General features: G+C 44.1%; 1 protein-coding gene across 7 annotated transcripts in view; it reads left to right on the top strand.

Moving 5' to 3' along the window:
• AFF1 (ALF transcription elongation factor 1) overlaps nucleotides 1-17,944 on the top strand; it is a 148,256-nt gene that overhangs the window by 56,308 nt on the left and 74,004 nt on the right. For all 7 annotated transcript variants that reach the window (XM_081020694.1, XM_081020697.1, XM_081020696.1 and 4 more), the window contains 2 exons: nucleotides 11,728-11,848; nucleotides 12,648-13,544. In XM_081020694.1, the coding sequence (XP_080876820.1) occupies nucleotides 11,728-11,848; nucleotides 12,648-13,544 (1,018 nt within the window). The remainder of the gene's footprint in view (nucleotides 1-11,727; nucleotides 11,849-12,647; nucleotides 13,545-17,944) is intronic.

The following is a 17,944-nucleotide window of genomic DNA, read 5'->3' as shown; positions in this document are numbered from 1 at the left end:
TCATTCAGGTGGTCAGCGCCATGTCTGTAAAAATTTAAAATCATACAGCATCCAGGGCAGAGCTTACAACAGGCCAAAAAAACCCCATTAAGTGGTCAGCCCAAGACCCATGGCAATTTTCACGTGGTCAGTGGGCAATTCACGTGTGTTTGCTGTTGGAAAACTGATGTGATTTGTCAGTGTATGTTTGTTGATTTGACCCCTAGCAAAGCAGTTCCTTTCTGTCATCTAGTGCAGAAAAGCCATGACAAAACTACGAAAGCAGAAGAGGAAGATGTTCCAGGTGCCTTAACTTAAAATCTGTTCCAGGTTCAGTGCATTTGGGAAGTAATTGTTCCTCAGGTGCTTGAAATAATTTCTGGTGGATTTTTAAAATCTACCAGCTGCTCCAAGTGCACTCTTTTGAGATTGAAGCCAGCAACCTCTAGCCAGTGTGTTCAACATTCTAAAGAAAGTGACTGGCATTCGAAAGTCTGAAAAGAGCATGGATCTGGAAAACCAGCTTCAATACTTATTCCAGCAGGAGGTTTGTGTTACTGAATATGTTCACCAATTTGCTCAGTATCCTACATAATAGTGCTTTTTAAGGAAGTGTTGTTTCATGCATTTTTTGTTCTTTGACCATTTTTTCCAGGCGAGTGCGGAGCCTCTTTCTACTATTCCACCTTCCTTCTACTAACTCCACCTTTAAACATCCCTTTCACTTTCAAAGGAGTAGAACTTGTTTATTAATTCCAAGGCAGCAGGTTTTACAACCGACTTACTGGTCCCCCCAGGAAGACAAATTCCAGATAAACTTTCTGGCTTGTTTTTGTGAGTGACAGAAGGCAGCAATTCTGAAAAACGGGAAAGGGGGACTTGGGTTTTCAGAGGAGAAGTTTACAGGAAAGCAAAATAAAATAAAGCAGAAATGCTGGCATTAGAAAGTTTTTAGAATTTTTATTTTAAATCTAAAAAGCTTGCTGTGTTAGAATTACTTCAGGCCTAAGGAAAAACTGGCCCGTTCAAAAGCATGCTCCTGTTTTCTGTGCAAAGTGGTGGCTATAGACAGGCATCGCGGAATGGGAAGACAGAAGCAGTAGGAAGGGAAAATTAAGATTTAGGCAATTTGGCGTTCTTCCTCTCTGCTCCCTTTCTTTTTTCTTAGAAAAATTGAACTGCAGCGCAGATAAATTTGCAGCTCCTGCCATTCTGGCAGGGTTAATTATTTGGGGCAGGGTGGTCATGGTTGTAGTTAGAAAAAGTCTGAGATATGTGTTAACTTATTTCTTGTGCTATCCTTGGATAATTACCCACTACCCATCCTGAATTTGTTATGCGCATGCTCATCTTGTTTGTGCATAAGTTTAGGAGTGTGGAGGTGAATCAAACCCTGGCTACCTTACCTTGCTTTGCTCTATGACTCTAAGCCATGGGTAGGCAAACTAAGGCCCAGGGGCCGGATCTGGCCCAATCGCCTTCTAAATCCGGCCTGCGGACGGTCTGGGGATCAGCATGTTTTTACATGAGTAGAATGTGTCCTTTTATTTAAAATGCATCTCTGGGTTATTTGTGGGGCATAGGAATTTATTCATTAATATTATTTTTTTCAAAATATAGTCCGGCCCCAGACAAGGTTTGAGGGACAGTGGACCGGCCCCCTGCTGAAAAAGTTTGCTGACCCCTGTTAAGCCCTCCAGTTGATGATGGACTACAAGACTCATCACCCCTGACTACTGGCCTTGCTGGTGGTGGGGGCAGATGGGAGTTGGAGTCCAACAGCATCTGGAGGGCCTCTGGCCCAGCCTGGCAGCTGTTAAGGAAGGCTGCTGCAGACAAAGGTGGTATTTAGAGTTGACCTTCTCCTTTCTCCTCCCCTTCCAGCCTTCCTGTGACTCTTAACAGCTGTTAGGCCAGCAGAGACTTGGCAGGTGAAGCTTTTTTGCTAGGTCACTTACAGCATTTAAGGGGAGAGGAAGCCCTAGGGGTGGTGAGGCGAAGGCATCAACTCTGGTAAATATTTGATCTCCCCAACTCTCTTATCAAGCTGACTGTTTGCTGCAGATTTTTCTCCTTTGTTGTCTCGGACCTTTGATGTGCTAATTAACCCTCCCAATTCGGCTGCATGCAAGCACATTCCATCCTTTGTATTCTTCCTGCGCGCTCTCTCTGTGTTTTTGTTTTTTAACAGCCCTGCCGAGATAAAATATATTTTGCTCTTGCTCTTTAACCATCTGACTGTTCCAACAAAAGATAATACTTGGAAGCCGGCTTGGGGAGTCGTCTCTCAATGCACCAGTGCCCTGGGGATGTCTTCCTTCTCACTAGACTCCCTACCAAGAAGTCAGTCTTAATTTTAATCATTTTGCACTTTCAAAGAAAGGAAGTTGGCATTGCCAGGATTCCCTTTCCTCCGTAACAGAGTCCCCCACCCTGCGATTGCATATCCTTTAGTAATGAGAATAGTAAATGCTACTTGCCTGTTTCACAGTTTCATTCTACACACCTTCCCAGAGAGTTAAGTAGCAAGCTGGCAAATTAATTGGGTTGCTTTCAGGTTTTTGTCTTCCTTGGGATTCTGGATGTTGAGAGAGGCCTGCTTGCTGCTGGTCGTGCAAGATCTCATCCAGATTACTTGCTGGTTCATAGGTCAGTCCCTTATGCTATATTAGTTTAGACGTGGTAGTGACATGCTGAGTCTAGCCAATGTTTTGTAGTCAGTTATATTCTGGTATATTTTAAGATTAGGGTACAAGGTGTCTTGCCCTTGTGAGCCAGTGTGGTGTAGTGGTTAAGAGCGGTAGACTCGTAATCTGGTGAACTGGGTTCGCATCTCCGCTCCTCCACATGCAGCTGCTGGGTGACCTTGGGCTAGTCACACTTCTCTGAAGTCTCTCAGCCTCACTCACCTCACAGAGTGTTTGTTGTGGGGGAGGAAGGGAAAGGAGATTGTTAGCTGCTTTGAGACTCCTTAGGGTAGTGATAAAGCGGGATATCAAATCCAAACTCTTCTTCTTGAGATGATATGCAAAGCCATAGAGGGAAATGTTTAAGAAAGCAGGGATGGCAAAGAATGTTCATAATTGTCCTAACAGGGAAGGCTCAGTCACAGAATGCTAACAAATCAAGCATTCTTGCAAGAGAAGCAGATGTCTACCTTGACTGCTAGTTGAAAATCCTCATAAAAGGCCCAGGGCATGAAGGGATGTGTGTTGATGGTCAACCAGGAGTGTTGCAAAAGCAAAGAGAGTTGTGGTTTGGTGCACAGAGAACTGGAAGGGTTGTGCTTTTCACATCAGTATTGGGACACTGAGCCAATGCATTGGCTGCTGGCTTTCATTGTTAGAAATTTTCCCATCCAGATTTTAGTGAGAAGCAGGACTGGGTGTGTGACTAATGTGATGATATATACCAATGGCTAGATTTTATTGCTCTTAGAAAAGATAATCTTGATATTTTTTTATATATGAAAAGGTAGGGGAAAAGCTCCACCCTTGTTGTTGGGAAACTTTAATCGCTCTCTTCTCATAGCAGGGAAGGTGTAACTTTAATGAGAAAAGGGCTTTATTAAGTCTCTTGATTTCCTGCTGTTGTGTTAAAAGGAAATGTTCTTCCTTAATCTTTGGAAGGGAGAAATGGTGCATGTTCTAGAGCGGAAACACATTGCCCATTTCTTACAGCTTCTTGTCCACCCTTTCCCCCTCCTGCAGCATAAAACTTAGCAGCTATCACTTGTGAAGTTTCTGTTTTAAATGAATAATGCGCTTAATGTGTCGCAAACGGGACATTTGTGTCAAGAGGCGATTTGGCCCACTGGAATAAAGGGAGTTTTAGTATGGTGGGCATTCTACATGAGGCTCCTTTTCCCAGAAAACTTCACAGCCTGAACGTGTCAGAAAGTACATTGTTTGGGTCACTTCAGCTGATGCTAATTTTAGAAAAGGCAATATGAACGGCAAACTTGAAGCAGGTGAAAAGCAGTAGCAATAGCAGTCACCTGTCACTGTTGAGTTTGCAATCCTGTTTGCACCTCACCTGGGAGTAAGTCCCATTGAACTTGTCATGTAACTGGGAGGGGGGGGAGTTTATTGTAAACCACTCATTTCTAAACACTTTATCATCCATATCCTCAAATATTTTATTGTTGTTGTTTCTATTGAAATTAATGTGAACTATTTTGGACATAGCTTATACTGAAAGCCCCATATAAATATTTTAGTAAATGCAAAAATAAAATAAAAAAAATGTGTGCCAGGTTGGATGATAATGGAAATGATATTCTTGTCATTAAAACATCTCATTAAAACATAATACATTGAAACATTCCACTGCTGTACTGCTTTTAATGGCTACACAGTCCAGTCTTTTTGAATATCATCAGTTTCAGTGCTTGAGTCCAGCACTGATTTTACTGAAAGGTATCCTTAAATAATTTTTTTGCTTGGGTTATGCCTAGCCTGTGTAATAGTATCAACTTCTATATTCACATCCGTGTTGCAGCTTCAGTATGTTAAAATAGAATGAAAAAAATGCTGTCACAAATGTTTGAACAAGAAAGGCTGGTTTCCTTTGACGTTTAGGAAATCTTACACATTTTTTGGGAATTTACCCCCCCCCTCAGGAGAGGCTTAGAAAACTTTGAAATGAATAGGATCAGGTGTATCATGAGTGCTTTGTTTTAGTAAGCAAAATGAAAATGATATATATACACCTTGTTAATTTTATGTTTTTTATCATAGTTTACTGAAATATTTAATAGTTAAGTTTTTGTTCCCTGAAATACACTTAATGTGGTTTAATGCAATCACACTTTTTTTTAGTTTGGGTTTTACTTTCACTTGCCAGTTACATAGAATTAGAATTTTAAGTTGGCTTTGATTTGACTTGCAGCTAATGTTATGAAATCACCTATTTATAAATAAAATAATAACAATAGAAAAAATAGTTATTTGCATGGGATGGCATGCTTTGTAAAAGGCACTTTTAAAACCAGTCAGTGTATTTTCATGGACTATAATTGAATCTGTCTTAATCTGAAATGAAACCATCCCAATACTTCCACCCCCCCTCCACGTTTAGTTATGCATATTATTTTGGTTTCATTTTCTCCTCCTCTGTTCCCTGTTCCAGTTTGCAAATATACTGTGTGTTGGTTTAGAATACTGGAACTTCTTATGAGGTGTCACCTGAAAAAAGTTAATTTCAACATTGAAACTGCTCAGTTTGGTGTTGATTTGATTCGTCTCCATTAAGTTACTAATGCTTTTTTTAATGGAGTGGTGCATTTTTAGAAATAGAAAGCTCCCTCTGGGGGGAAAAGTAGTGGGAAGTGTTCCTCCTGGAAGAATTTCTTTTCCCCTGCATCCTGTTAGCCAGCTTCATCAGTTCATATGACCAGGGTCTGTATGAATCTGCAAAATGATCACTTCCGATAGTTTTCATATTGTAGCGAGTTAGAGGTGTTTAATTAATTAAGCTTGTGTTAAAAACCATGTGTCAGACTATCCAGGAATTAGAATCTAAGTGTATATTTCAAGCACTGGTAAGTGTAAAAGCTAATTGGGTTTAGACACATTTCCTGTGTTGTGTATTGGACATGGTAATCCTAGCCAAATCAACAAGTGTTAATGAAGTGAGACAAACTTTATTTGTGAGGTGATCAGGAGTTCCAAGCATCAAAGGAAAAAGTTGCTAGGATGCAAATGAATTGAGCCCTCATGTAGATGAAGTACTTAGTTTAGGAAGTGTGATGTAACCAGGAAGCAGAGAGGAAAAGTTGCCCCTCAGAGCAATAGAGGCTGCAGAGAAAGGATGCTGAAACTGCTACTATGGAATAAGCTGGCATCCTTTGGGGTGCTGTTGTGGTGAGCCCTTCCTTTCTAGGCTCCAGGTTTCTGTGTGTGTAAATAAACCATACATCATAAAGACACCACAAACTCCGCTGTGCCTTATTGTCCGAAGGAAACACAGACCCTGAATAGGCGCCTGGGATGCCCAAAGTCTTGCTCACGACTCAGCAGAGACTGGGCTGGCACGTAACCATACCTATCCCCTTCAGTTGCCGTTACAGTGGTACCTCAGGTTACATACGCTTCAGGTTACAGACTCCGCTAACCCAGAAATAGTGCTTCAGGTTGAGAACTTTGCTTCAGGATGAGAACAGAAATCTTGCTCCGGCGGTGCGGCGGCAGCAGGAGGCCCCATTAGCTAAAGTGGTGCTTCAGGTTAAGAACAGTTTCAGGTTAAGTACTGACCTCCGGAACGAATTAAGTACTTAACCTGAGGTACCACTGTATATGTTTAATAGATTAAATTCAATTTTTTGATTCAGCGATCAGTCAGCAGAATATAATAATAGCAAAGGATTTCAAAGGCTTACGAATTATAGAAATTCTGTTATTGTAGTTTTTTCAGGCTTCATCTTGTTTTGGGTATTGGTTTGTTTGTTTGTTTGTTTGTTTGTTTGTTTGTTTGTTTGTTTTGGATTGGTCTGGGCGAGGTGGCGGGGGGGGAGGGGGAGAAAGAGAAAAGTAACTGCCTTTTTGCCATTTTTAATGCGCCCTAAATACAGCAAGGTGAGATTTACTCGTAATGCAGAAACTCAGACCCGAGCGGTTTAAAGGCCATTATATTTGGGTCAGCGGAACAGCTAGTGAGCAAAAGCAATGGCTTCCTTTAGAGAGAAACCCCTGCTAATAAAACGAATATGCAAGCTTTCTCCAGCGCACTAAACTCAGGCACAAGGGGAAAGGAGGAAGGTAGATGTTGCTGGTCAACAACTTCTCTTTACGTTTAAGAATTGTAAAGCAAGCAGCTTCTCTGCATGTGATAAATGGATGGATCTAGCTAAGTCAGTGGTCTGGGCTTGCCGTTGCCATGGCAGCAGCAGAGCTTCTGTTTCCCAATAACACGCCAGCAACTAACTTGCTTTGTCACAACACAAGCGTGATGATTCCAGAGGCCTCTGAGTTTCAGCATCGCTGCCACCTTAAGTTTCTTAACTCTTTCCGTTCCTCTTGTATCCTCTTGAAAGCAGTGACATGGCAGTGGGAAAAGAAGGGGAGTTTCCTGGTGTGGGGACCTCTTGAACTTAAGTGCTGCAAGAGCTGTGGCTACGCTTGAGCAGGATAAATACGTCAGGGAAAAACTTCCAAATTTTTCCTATTCCCAGCGTAGCTGTGTGGAAGGCAAAAGACGCAGGTGTCGGCGGCATAGGAAGGCTTACAGCCTCCATCTTGCAGTGGAGGCAATGCAGGGCTTCTCGGCAGGGAGGAAAAGGAGGACCGGATCAAAACTGAATGCAAGGCCAGTCAGTGCAGTATTGATAGGAAGGGACCGAGCAGTCCAGTGCGGGGAATGAGGCAAAAGGGGGAGGTGGTTGTTAGGTCTAGACCTTGCCAGGTGCGTTCTGCAAATGGTAGCTTCTGCTGTCAGTGCAAAATTGCCAATTTGCGATGCTAAGAGGGAAGCTTGAGGCTTCAACCTGAGCAGATACACTCCTGTCAGCACCACCCTAGTTACATTACTGTTATCTTTCCCCGAGTGAAAACCAGGTGTAAAGGCCCTTTTCATTGTTGTTGTTGTTTAGTCGTGTTCGACTCTCCGTGACCCCATGGACAGGCACTCCTGTCTTCTACTGCCTCCTGCAGTTTGGTCAAACTCATGCTGGTAGCTTCGAGAACACTGTCCAACCATCTCATCCTCTGTCGTCCCCTTCTCCTTGTGCCCTCCATCTTCCCCAACATCAGGGTCTTTTCCAGGGAGTCTTCTCTTCTCATGAGGTCGCCAAAGTATTGGAGCCTCAGCTTCACGATCTGTCCTTCCAGTGAGCACCCAGGGCTGATTTCCTTCAGAATGGATAGGTTTGATCTTCTTGCAGTCCATGGGACTCTCAAGAGTCTCCTCCAGCACCATAATTCAAAAGCATCAATTGTTCGGTGATCAGCCTTCTTTATGGTCCAGCTCTCACTTCCATACATCACTACTGGGAAAACCATAGCTTTACTATACGGACCTTTGTAGGCAAGGTGATGTCTCTGTTTTTTTAGATGCTGCTTTTTAAGATGTCTCTGCTTTTTAAGATGTTTTTAAGATGCTTTTCATTAGCTTTCCCTTATTACCGCACCATAGCTCCTCAATAAGGAGGAAGTGAGTTGGCCCACGCAAACCACCACTCTTAACCCGCGGTATATTGCACTTCCACCCCACAATAACACTTTTGTATGATTTCACTGCTTGTGCTGTGAAACAAGTCATTCATCCGAGTTACGCTCGTGGGGTGCCTCCCAAAGAAAACAAGCAACATGCTTTTCCCCCAAGGCCACATTTCCTTGCGCTTGGATATTAATTCAAAATGCCTGACATTCTTAAGCAGAATCCAGTTTTGTTGACTTTCGCCGTGGGTTTGGAGGGTCGGATTTCACCCTTCCGTGGGCCGTTGGCAGGCATAGCTCTGTGTTTGCGCCACATATGCTAAAATTGGAATGATGCTAAGAAGTCTATAATGTGAAATGCACACCCCCAACATTTCTTGTGAGCCAGTTTGGTGCCATGCATAGAAGGCCTGATGTAGGTCTGAGGAACAGAGGCTCAAATTTGGAGCCCCTAAGACAGGGATTGTCAACCTGGTCCCTACTGCCCACTAGTGGGTGTTTCAGGATTCTAGGCGGGCAGTAGGGGGTTGTACGGCACAAACTGAATCCTCCTTCCATCGAGCACTGGTGGGCGGTAAGGAAATTTTACCGTCAAGAAAGATGCATTTGTGGGCGGTAGGTATAAAAAGGTAGATTACCCCTGCCCTAAGAGGATCTCTGGCTCTTTCTTTTTCCTCAACCTAACCTAGCCCGTAGTGTGGTTAGGAGGCTGAGCCATCAGCCAGAGTGCTAGAAGATGAAAGGGATGAAGATGTGATAAAGGAATGAGCGCAGGTGGCACTGTGTCTAAACCACCGAGCCTCTTGGGCTTGCTGATCAGAGGGTCGGCGGTTCAAATGCCCGCAATGGGGTGAGCTCCCGTTGCTCTGCCCCAGCTCCTGCCAACCCAGCAGTTCGAAAGCACGCCAGTGCAAGTAGATAAATAGGTACCACTTCGGCAGGAAGGTAAACGGAATTTCTGGGCTCTTTGGTTTCCATCACAGTGTTCCGTTGTGCCAGAAGCGGTTTAGTTATGCTGGCCACATGAACCGGAAAGCTGTCTGTGGACAAATGCCGGCTCACTCGGCCTGAAAGTGAGATGAGCGCCACGAGATGAGCCCATAGTCGCCTTTGACTGGACCTAACCGTCCAGGGGTCCTTTACCTTTTTTTTTACATGAATGAGATACCTACCACTTACCCAAAAAAGCAATATATCTACCAGTCCAAGAAGCAACTTATATGCTACCCCCGCTTTGCCATTTTCCCAAGGAAAATGTCTTCACAAATAAAGCAAACTTCCCCCCTCCCCCTTCAAAACAAAAGCAAACAAAGGCTTTAACACCACTGTAGAAACCTGGGGGTGGGGGAACTTAATGGGTGTCCCAATATAGGGAATTTCAGAACCTGGTTTCAGCCACTGAGTTGGTCATGTTCTGCGTACCCAGCTTCCTAATCTCTGAAGACCTCTAAGGGAAGAGCTCAGGCTGGTACCTTTAAAAATAGTGATTACTTGAGAGGCAGTGTGGCCTAGTGAGTGAAGACTTGGACATAGACTGGGAAGATGCAGGTTCAAATTTCTGCTCATCCACAAAGCTTAGACCCAGGCCCGTTCAGTGTCCCTCAGTCTGCCCAAGAGCAAGTTGCATAGATTCTATGAGATTTTCATAGGCTTGGCATTGTTAGGTGGGGCATCTCCCCAGGGGCGCCTAGGGCTAGCTGGAAGAATGGTGGGAATAAAATTTTAATTCAAAATAAGCCAGTCTGGTGGAAGAATAATGTTTTTATTTCAACAAAGCTGTTAAGCCTCTGTCTGTGTGTTACCTGAAGGGAAAAAAATCCAGGCATTTTGTTGAAACTCATTGTGCAAATCTCCAAACAGAGAGGTGCAGGAGATTATTCAAATTGGTGGCGACCACTTGGTGAGACAAATCTATATGGGCTGATGACAGAGCAGAGCAGCCTTCCAAGAACGCCTGCTTCAAACCCACTGAAATGAATGGGACTGGTGTGGAATCATTTTTTGCTGAATTGCATTAACGGCTGGGGTATGCAAGGCAGAAGAAGAATGGTACAGGGGCTCTGCGGCGATGCATTGCCAGATATTTTACATAACACTGTTGTCCTCTGGCAATGCACATCTGCCTTCTCAGCTTTGTGTTGATAAGAGAATAATAACAGTTGTTTTAGAGGCCCTGGTTCACACGTAGCGGTTGTTCCGAACAAATCAACATTCTGCGGCCTTTTCCATGAGCTTTCTTACACATAAAGTCATTGAAAAGACAGTGGTTTCTTTCCCTTGTTCCCAGTGCATTACTGGGTGTAATAACACTCCCAAATTTCAGTCCAAGCGTGAAAGCCAAAAAGTGGCTTCTTCTTCTTCTTGGGAAAATGAATTTGCTGCAGTTTTCACGATCTCAGCAAGAAGTGGGCTGTTGGGGGGGGCAGTGTGTGTGTGTGTGTGTGTGTGTGTGTGTGTGTGTGTCAAGGTGGGACAAGAAATAATGGACTTAAGTGGGCAGGCAAGGGTAGCCCCTGCTGTTTCTCAGGCGTATCTATAGGGAACATACGAAGCTGTCTTGCACTGAGTCAGACCATTGTTCCATTTAGCTCTTGTCTATACTGACTGACAGCGAGTGGTTTTCTAGGGCTTCGGCCAGAGCATGTTCCCATTCCCAGGATCCCTGTGGGAAGGTAGACACTGGGGAAAGAAATCCTTCCATGCATGAGAACAATTAGCAAGTGGAACAAACCTGTGCAGGGAGGCTGTGGAAACCTCGTAATTTGAAGCATTTGAGGAAAGGTTGGAGCAGCACTTGATGACTGGGGTCATTTTGGCTGCAATGAATTAGCAGAACTGCATGTGCTTCATAACATGCAACACAAAGCCACCGATTTCAACCTCATGGTGATCTCTGAGATAATGTATTTTTAAAAGGAAGCAGAAGTAGGCCTGATGAAATCTCTATAAAGGCAGCTGTTTGGGTTTCAAGAGGTGTCTCATCAGTGCCCCCCATTGCATGGCTTATTATTATTTCAGCTCGCCCGCCTCCCATGGCGAGCAGTGTCACACATATTATGCTAAGGACTAAGCTGTCTATAGCTCTGGTAAACAACTACTTTTTAACTTCTTATCTACTGGGTTACTCCTCTGCAAGGCAAGAAACAAGGCCAATGGGAGTTGCCTGTCCCTAATCTCTTGGGTCCATGGAGTATCTGGAATAAAGAACATGATGACTAGGGTGTGTGAACCACCTCCTCAGTACTTCTGTAAAGGCCACATCAAACAGTTATGTGTGGACCTTGGAAAAGTCTTTTTTTTTTTTTTTTTTTTGCATACAAAAGGTTTGCTAGAGCATTTTCTTGTTCAGACTTTTTAGGCAAGCATGTCTTGCTTTCCTTGAGTCTCCCCAGCATGTCTGCAGGCATGCATCTATGCGCTGTGTTGTCCAACTATGTTGTCTGCTTAGCTACTGAGCGCAAGGTCCCTGCTTGGTTTAATTACCTACCTGCCTTTTGCAATTCTAGAAAGCCCTTATTGGCTTGAGGAGGTACTTCGTTAATTGCAGAAGCATAGCCTAGGTAGTAATTTCCCCTCTTTCTCTCTCTGCCCACAGCTTGTACAATGAAGAGAGAAATTTGCTCCGCATCCAAGCAAAAGAGAGGAGGAATCAGGAAGCTCTCCAGGAGAAAGAATCATTCCCTGCTGATATCCCTCTCTTTGGAGAACCTTACAAGGTATCTGCACCGTCTCACATTCCCAGCAGGATTTACAGTAGGGAGTTGTTGCATTTACAGATTGAGTCTTTGGCCTCTTTGCCCTGCCTAATGCGTTTCTGCTGTCTCCAGGGCAGTGGCTGTGGGGTTCTTGCCAATTCAAGGAAACCACAGACTCTTATCTCTATACCTTCAGCTTTCTTTCAGAAGCAAGCCTCTCTTGCATGTGGGGATGTAAATAAAAATGTGCAGCTAGAAATTGATCAGCAAGAAGTGAACCTGAGAGGGCTCATGGCACAATGCGAGACCATGTGCTTTGAGTGCAGAAGATCCCAGATTCAATGCCTGGCTTTCCTGGTTTAAAGAACTCATGTTGCAGGGCTTAGCAAGACCTCTGTGTGTTTTACTGGGGAATTGCTACCAGAAAATGCTGGGCTCGCAGTCTCACTCTAGCTGTAAGAGAGCTCCAGCTTTTCAGTGATGCGGTCATTTGAGTATAAAAGCAGTGGCATGACTTAAAAAGAAAAAACTTTGACAACTGAAATTTAGTTTTTAAAAAATTGTACATAATATTTTATTGCAATTATAGGTATCGAGCTACTTGAATTTAGGTTTCTGTTAACCTGTATTGTCCCACACTCTTCAATTCACCTTTTGGTTAGCACCACATAAGCAGAAATGCCTTTCTGTGACCCTGGTTCTCTCATTGCATAGGAGCAAAATCTGCTAAGGAGTGAGGACATCCTCAGTGAACTGAGGGGGGCGGGAATGGTTTAATTTCACCTCTTCCATTTCGCGGTTGTTTTCCTCCCTGTTTCAGAACAACAAAGCAGATGAGCTATCCAGCCGGATTCAGAAGATGTTTGGCAATTACGAAGAGATGAAGGAGCTTATCGCCATCAAGTCTCAGCAAGATTTCATAGGGATCCCCACAAGCGTCATGTCTCTGATCCCTCAGCGCAAGCCAGATCGTCCACTCTTGCCTGAAAAGACCAGCAGCGTGGTACCTGCCTCATTCCAGAACAGTAGCCATCACCGCAAGCCCTTGGGACCCATTGCTTCAGGTGCTCCCTCTGCGGGCAACTCTCTGCACCACCAAAAAATTCACTCAAGGATAGAACTGGCCTCACAAAGCGGTGGGCTGCCCAGCAACCAGAGGCGAAGTCAAGAGCAGAGCCGCAAGACTCAAGAAGGCCAGAGCAGCAGAAGCCAGAAGAAGAATGAAAGATGCATTGAAGAAGCCCGCAAGCTGCAGCCCTCCCTTTTGGAACTTTCTCCCTTGCTGTCCTCGTTGTCTTCCCCTGTAGCTCCCTTGTCGCCTCTACATTCCAGCCAACGTGTCAATTCCAGGTCTCTCGGCAGCACCAACAAAAACCACGGGCAGAATAGCTCCCCTTCTCTGGAGCTGGTGGCTGGAACACGTGAGAATGAAACCCAGGACAGCTTGAATGCTCCTGTAGCCGTTGCTGCCCAGCCTTCCTCCCAGACTTTCCCTGCATCGTTGTCATCAAAAACCAGTGCAATACAGCAGAAACCGACTGCCTACGTGAGGCCAATGGATGGTCAAGATCAAGCTCCGGACGAGTCGCCGGAGCTCAAGCCGCTTCCTGAGGAATACCACGAACAGTCCTATGGGAAAATAGCAAACGTGAAAACAAACGTCAAGCCCAACTTGCCCAGCTTGCCCAAATTGAAAATACCTGTTGAAGCGACTGAGGTTAGTGGAATTGCTGCTCTTTGTTTTGGTTTTACTTTGGTGCAGTAAAGTGATTTATTCATACTTACCTGTTTTGGTTTAGGGCGATCCATAATAATAATTAGGTTTAACCAATATACAGTGGTACCTCAGGTTACATACGCTTCAGGATGAGAACAGAAATCGGGCTCTGGTGGCGCGGCAGCAGCAGGAGGCCCCATTAGCTAAAGTGGTGCTTCAGGTTAAGAACAGTTTCAGGTTAAGTACGGACCTCTGGAAAGAATTAAGTACTTAACCCGAGGTATCACTGTACAGTACAATCATTAAAGCTGAACTTGCTGCAGAGAAGCCAACTTTTAATAGCATATTGTGGGCTGAGAAGGTACTCAATGCTAGGAATGGACAATTGCCCTCCCATTCACAGCAAAAGTGAAACAAAGCTTTTTTAAAAAAAAATGTTCAAGCAAACACTCCAACACCCCTCTGCAGCTGCTATTTCCCCCTAGCTCAAGGACCCAAAAATGTCGGGATAGGTGGAGACATCAGCAGCTGGTGCTTCAAGTACCTGGTAATAGCATATCTTGCCATCAGGAACTGGGACTGCCAAGTCCCATAATTCCCAGTGAGAATCTGAAGCTTTCTGTGCATTCTTCCTGGCACTGGTTTTGGGATCTGTAGGAAAGGACACTGCCTGGGGAATTGGAATGTTTGCTTCTTCTGCCTCATCTAAAAAGTACTTTGTTAGACCTTTCAGACGGGGGAAAGGTGACGGCAAAGGAGGTTGAGCCGATCTGAGGTGCGTGCCGCCTCTTTCAATTATGCCTGCCAGAATGAGAAAGGTGTAGCAGGTCTTGTTCAACAGCTGTTAAGCACCTGGTTGTGCAGGCTTGTTAAAAGCAGTCCAAGGATAGACTTTAGACAAAAGCGATATGGATTCAGGTGGTGTTTTGTGTGTGGGTGTTGGCTTTTATTGCCTGTGTTTGTTTATTGGAGGAGGGGGCAATTTTGGTAACCAATAATAAATGACAGATACCACAATCAGGTGGTTGGAATTATTATGTATTGATTAATCCAGAGTGAAACTGTTAAGAGGAGCCAACAGCCAAAGGGGAAAAACCTGCATGGATATTTATTGCTACAAGGCTAAATATTTCTGTTCTTGGTTTTTATGCGTGTGAGTTTGTTTAGATAACTTTATAAACTTTGATTCAAGAATTAAACCACCCAAAGCAGCAAACATAGCAAATTAAAAGCATCATAATAAAACAAGCTGCCGAAGCAGCATAGAAAAATTACAGAATAAAAACTAAGAATGCAGACCCAGATAAACTCAAAGCTGTGGTCAAACAAAAAACTTGCCTGAGCCAAAATGTTTTCAGTTGCTGATGGAATGCAAACTACAGGGGGGGTCTAATAATCTCCTAGACGTGGACGCCATAATTGAGCTGGCCTCTGTTGCTTTACTGCCCCGATAATAGCTTACGAATTATGCTGGTGTATGATTTGGAATTTTCCTGCATTTGGGTCCTAAACGCGTTCGAGATTTTGTTCTCCCCTGTTTTTGATAGCCACAGTTCTTCCCCAGTGCTTGCCTTCGACATCACTTTCATCAAAGGATGATTGACTCACTGAGTTTTGGAGGCTTGTGTGCTGCCACCTGCAGCTGTGAATTTAATTGTTGACGGCATCTGCTTACGGCAACACTGACAAGTTCAGCCTTTCCATTTGAACAGAGGAATCAGCTTTACTACAGAGTCAATTAATCCTCAGTGGATAGCTATGCTATGACTCACTCCGTACTCATGCTAAATCTATACACAAGCCTTTCTGCTGTTCCAAATTCTCTTGTCTCTAACTTGCAGCATTCAAGAAGCTATGCAATGGCATTTACCCTTAAAAAACAACAACCACCGGTTAAAATAGATATTTAATTTGCAGTGTATGAGTGTGAACTTGCCCACACCTGCTCATATATGCATGACCCATCACAAGGTTGCTGTTTCATGTGAAGCCCTATATTTAGAACTGGAAAGACTGCCTGCCTCATTTTGGAATTATTCTGACTAGTGAGCTGCTGACCAAAGAGTGACCACATTTCGGGTCCACAGAATGGCCCAGTTTGCCATGGAGTACTTTGAATTTCGAAACATTTCAAGGGGGACTCAGAGTGAGAGAGAGGGGGGACTGAGTGCAGCTATCACAACCCTTCTTAACTACATTTAGAGGGCTTTTCCTTAATTCTGTTTGGTGTTTGGGAGTTGCTCTTCAAGGTGAAAGGTCACGTGTTCCTCAGACAGGGAAACTGCACAGCATTGGCCATTCCTGCTCTTTCGCTTCCTGGATTATTTACTTATTTCCCAATCTTTATTTGTGTGTGCTTGCTCTCACAGTAATCCTATGTCGGTAGGATCACTGCTGTTCTTGTATTTCAAATTAGAGATGAAGCGTATTGGGTGGGTGGCTTACCCTTGGCCACCTAATGAGCCCATAGTAGAGCTAGGACAGATTGCCTTCCCGTTTCTGACTGGGGAGCCTTTGGCCAGAAGTTGTTGTCGGCTGGAGGGCAGAAACCTGCTTCTCTGCAGGTGACCATGTTGCATGCAGGCCAGGCAAAGAGTTTGAAAAATATTTTGCTTTCTAAAGAGCCTTTAGTAATCGTGCTTTATTAAGCACCCATGTTGCATTTCTTAGATCCAAAGTGAGCCCTTTGCAGTTTTGCATTTAACACAGCTGTGCTGAAGGCTGTGGCTTATCAACGTTTAATAATGCTTCCATGGACTTCAAAACCAGCAGCTGGAAGTTTCAGCATGAGGTGGCATTTGTAGCGAACACGATTGAGTGGCTTTTAAATCATTGTTTTAAATCTTCAAAGAGGGGAATGGGAGCCCTTTTTAAAAAATCAACAACACAACATTTCCCCATTTTGTAAAGCATGCGTTGATAACATGCTAATGCTGCATACTGCCATTCAAGTACACTCCCATAGCGAGTATAATGGCTGCATTAGGAGGTTACGCTAACCATAGTTTAGTGTGACATCCTAATGTAGGCATTAAACATTATATAGTCATTATGTAACCATAGCTTAGCATGATGTGAAACCCTCCTTTCGAGTTGGCTTGCTTCAAAGAAGCCATAGTTTCAACAGTAACAGCAGTTTGTTGGATCAGATGACACAATTAACTGTGGTTAAGTAAAAGTGGAAGTTAAAAGCTTCCAAACTCCTTATATGGAGCACAAGAGCCTCAAGATGGTTATTGTCATACTAAACTGTGGCTGTACTGGCTCTATGGTCCCTGACTGGTGAAACAGAATGAAGTGTGCATTCTGGTTCAAGGATAATCATGCTGATAAGCCGATGTTCTTAGAAGCTGAGAGTGTGAGTGCAAATATAGCCCGGATAAAAGTAAAAGAGAGGGAGAAGGAGAGAGATGTTCTTAACCTGCCATACTGCTTTCTTGAGTGCTGTCAGTAATCAGATGTTTTGAGATGAGAAACGCACTTTGTGCAGAGTAGTAATCTTTCTGAATACATGCAGCCCTTTAAATTGAGAACATCTGGCAACCCCAGGTAGGAGAAAGGGAACATAAAGAAAGCCTCCTGTTATTTTATTTGGCCTTTATTTTATGGGGCACAGCTTGCCGAAAGTGATAGGTTAGAATTGCTAATGAGAAGCTGTTGATCGTTCTGTGATTTGATGGAATTTGCACAGACATGAAAGGAGAGAGGATAAGCAAGAACCAGCAGGAAAAACTTGAGCAATACTTAGGAGCAGATGAGAGGCAAACAGCTTCCAACAAGGCAGGGATGTAGCACACAATGGAGGGAGTGAGAAGTTTGGCCGGGGAGGGAGCGAAGAACAATGCCCAGAAATACAGCAGCATCTAGTCCTCGAACTTCTAAAGTGAGACCAGACATTTAGCTGCTTTAGTCTGCTTTTCGCTTGCACACCCTTTTGTAATCCATTTTTACAGTTGTTGTTTTTTTAATCAGTGGCAGATTGTGTGTGGGGAAAGCCCCACTTTGAAATCAGGATAATATGAGGGCATTTAAATACCCCCTGCCACAAGGTTTTCAGCAGTGCCACTAAGGTGTCTGTTTTTCCTTTATTGACAAGGGGTGCAATCCTGCTTGAGCCATGCAAAGAGAGCATTATACGCTTTACCTCCTGCACCATGCCATTGTGGTGTTTGGTCGTTGCTGCTCTCTGGTGGGCAATGACATCTGGGCTGGTACATTTGCTGAAAGGTAAGGTTCCCCCTTCTCTCTCTCTCTCCCCCCCCCCATAACTTAACCTGAAATATCCAGCGGCCCTCTTCTCCACTGGCTAACCTTGACACAAACTGGAATTAGCATTGTGCGCACCTGGCCCCTGAGGCAGGAGGAGTGGGTTGCAGGATGCCTGGTGTTGAAGGGTCAAA

This window comes from Podarcis pityusensis (genome assembly GCF_964106645.2).
Source record: "Podarcis pityusensis genome assembly, chromosome: 9".
Classification (NCBI taxonomy): domain Eukaryota; kingdom Metazoa; phylum Chordata; class Lepidosauria; order Squamata; family Lacertidae; genus Podarcis; species Podarcis pityusensis.
This window is presented reverse-complemented; position numbering and strand designations above follow the sequence as displayed.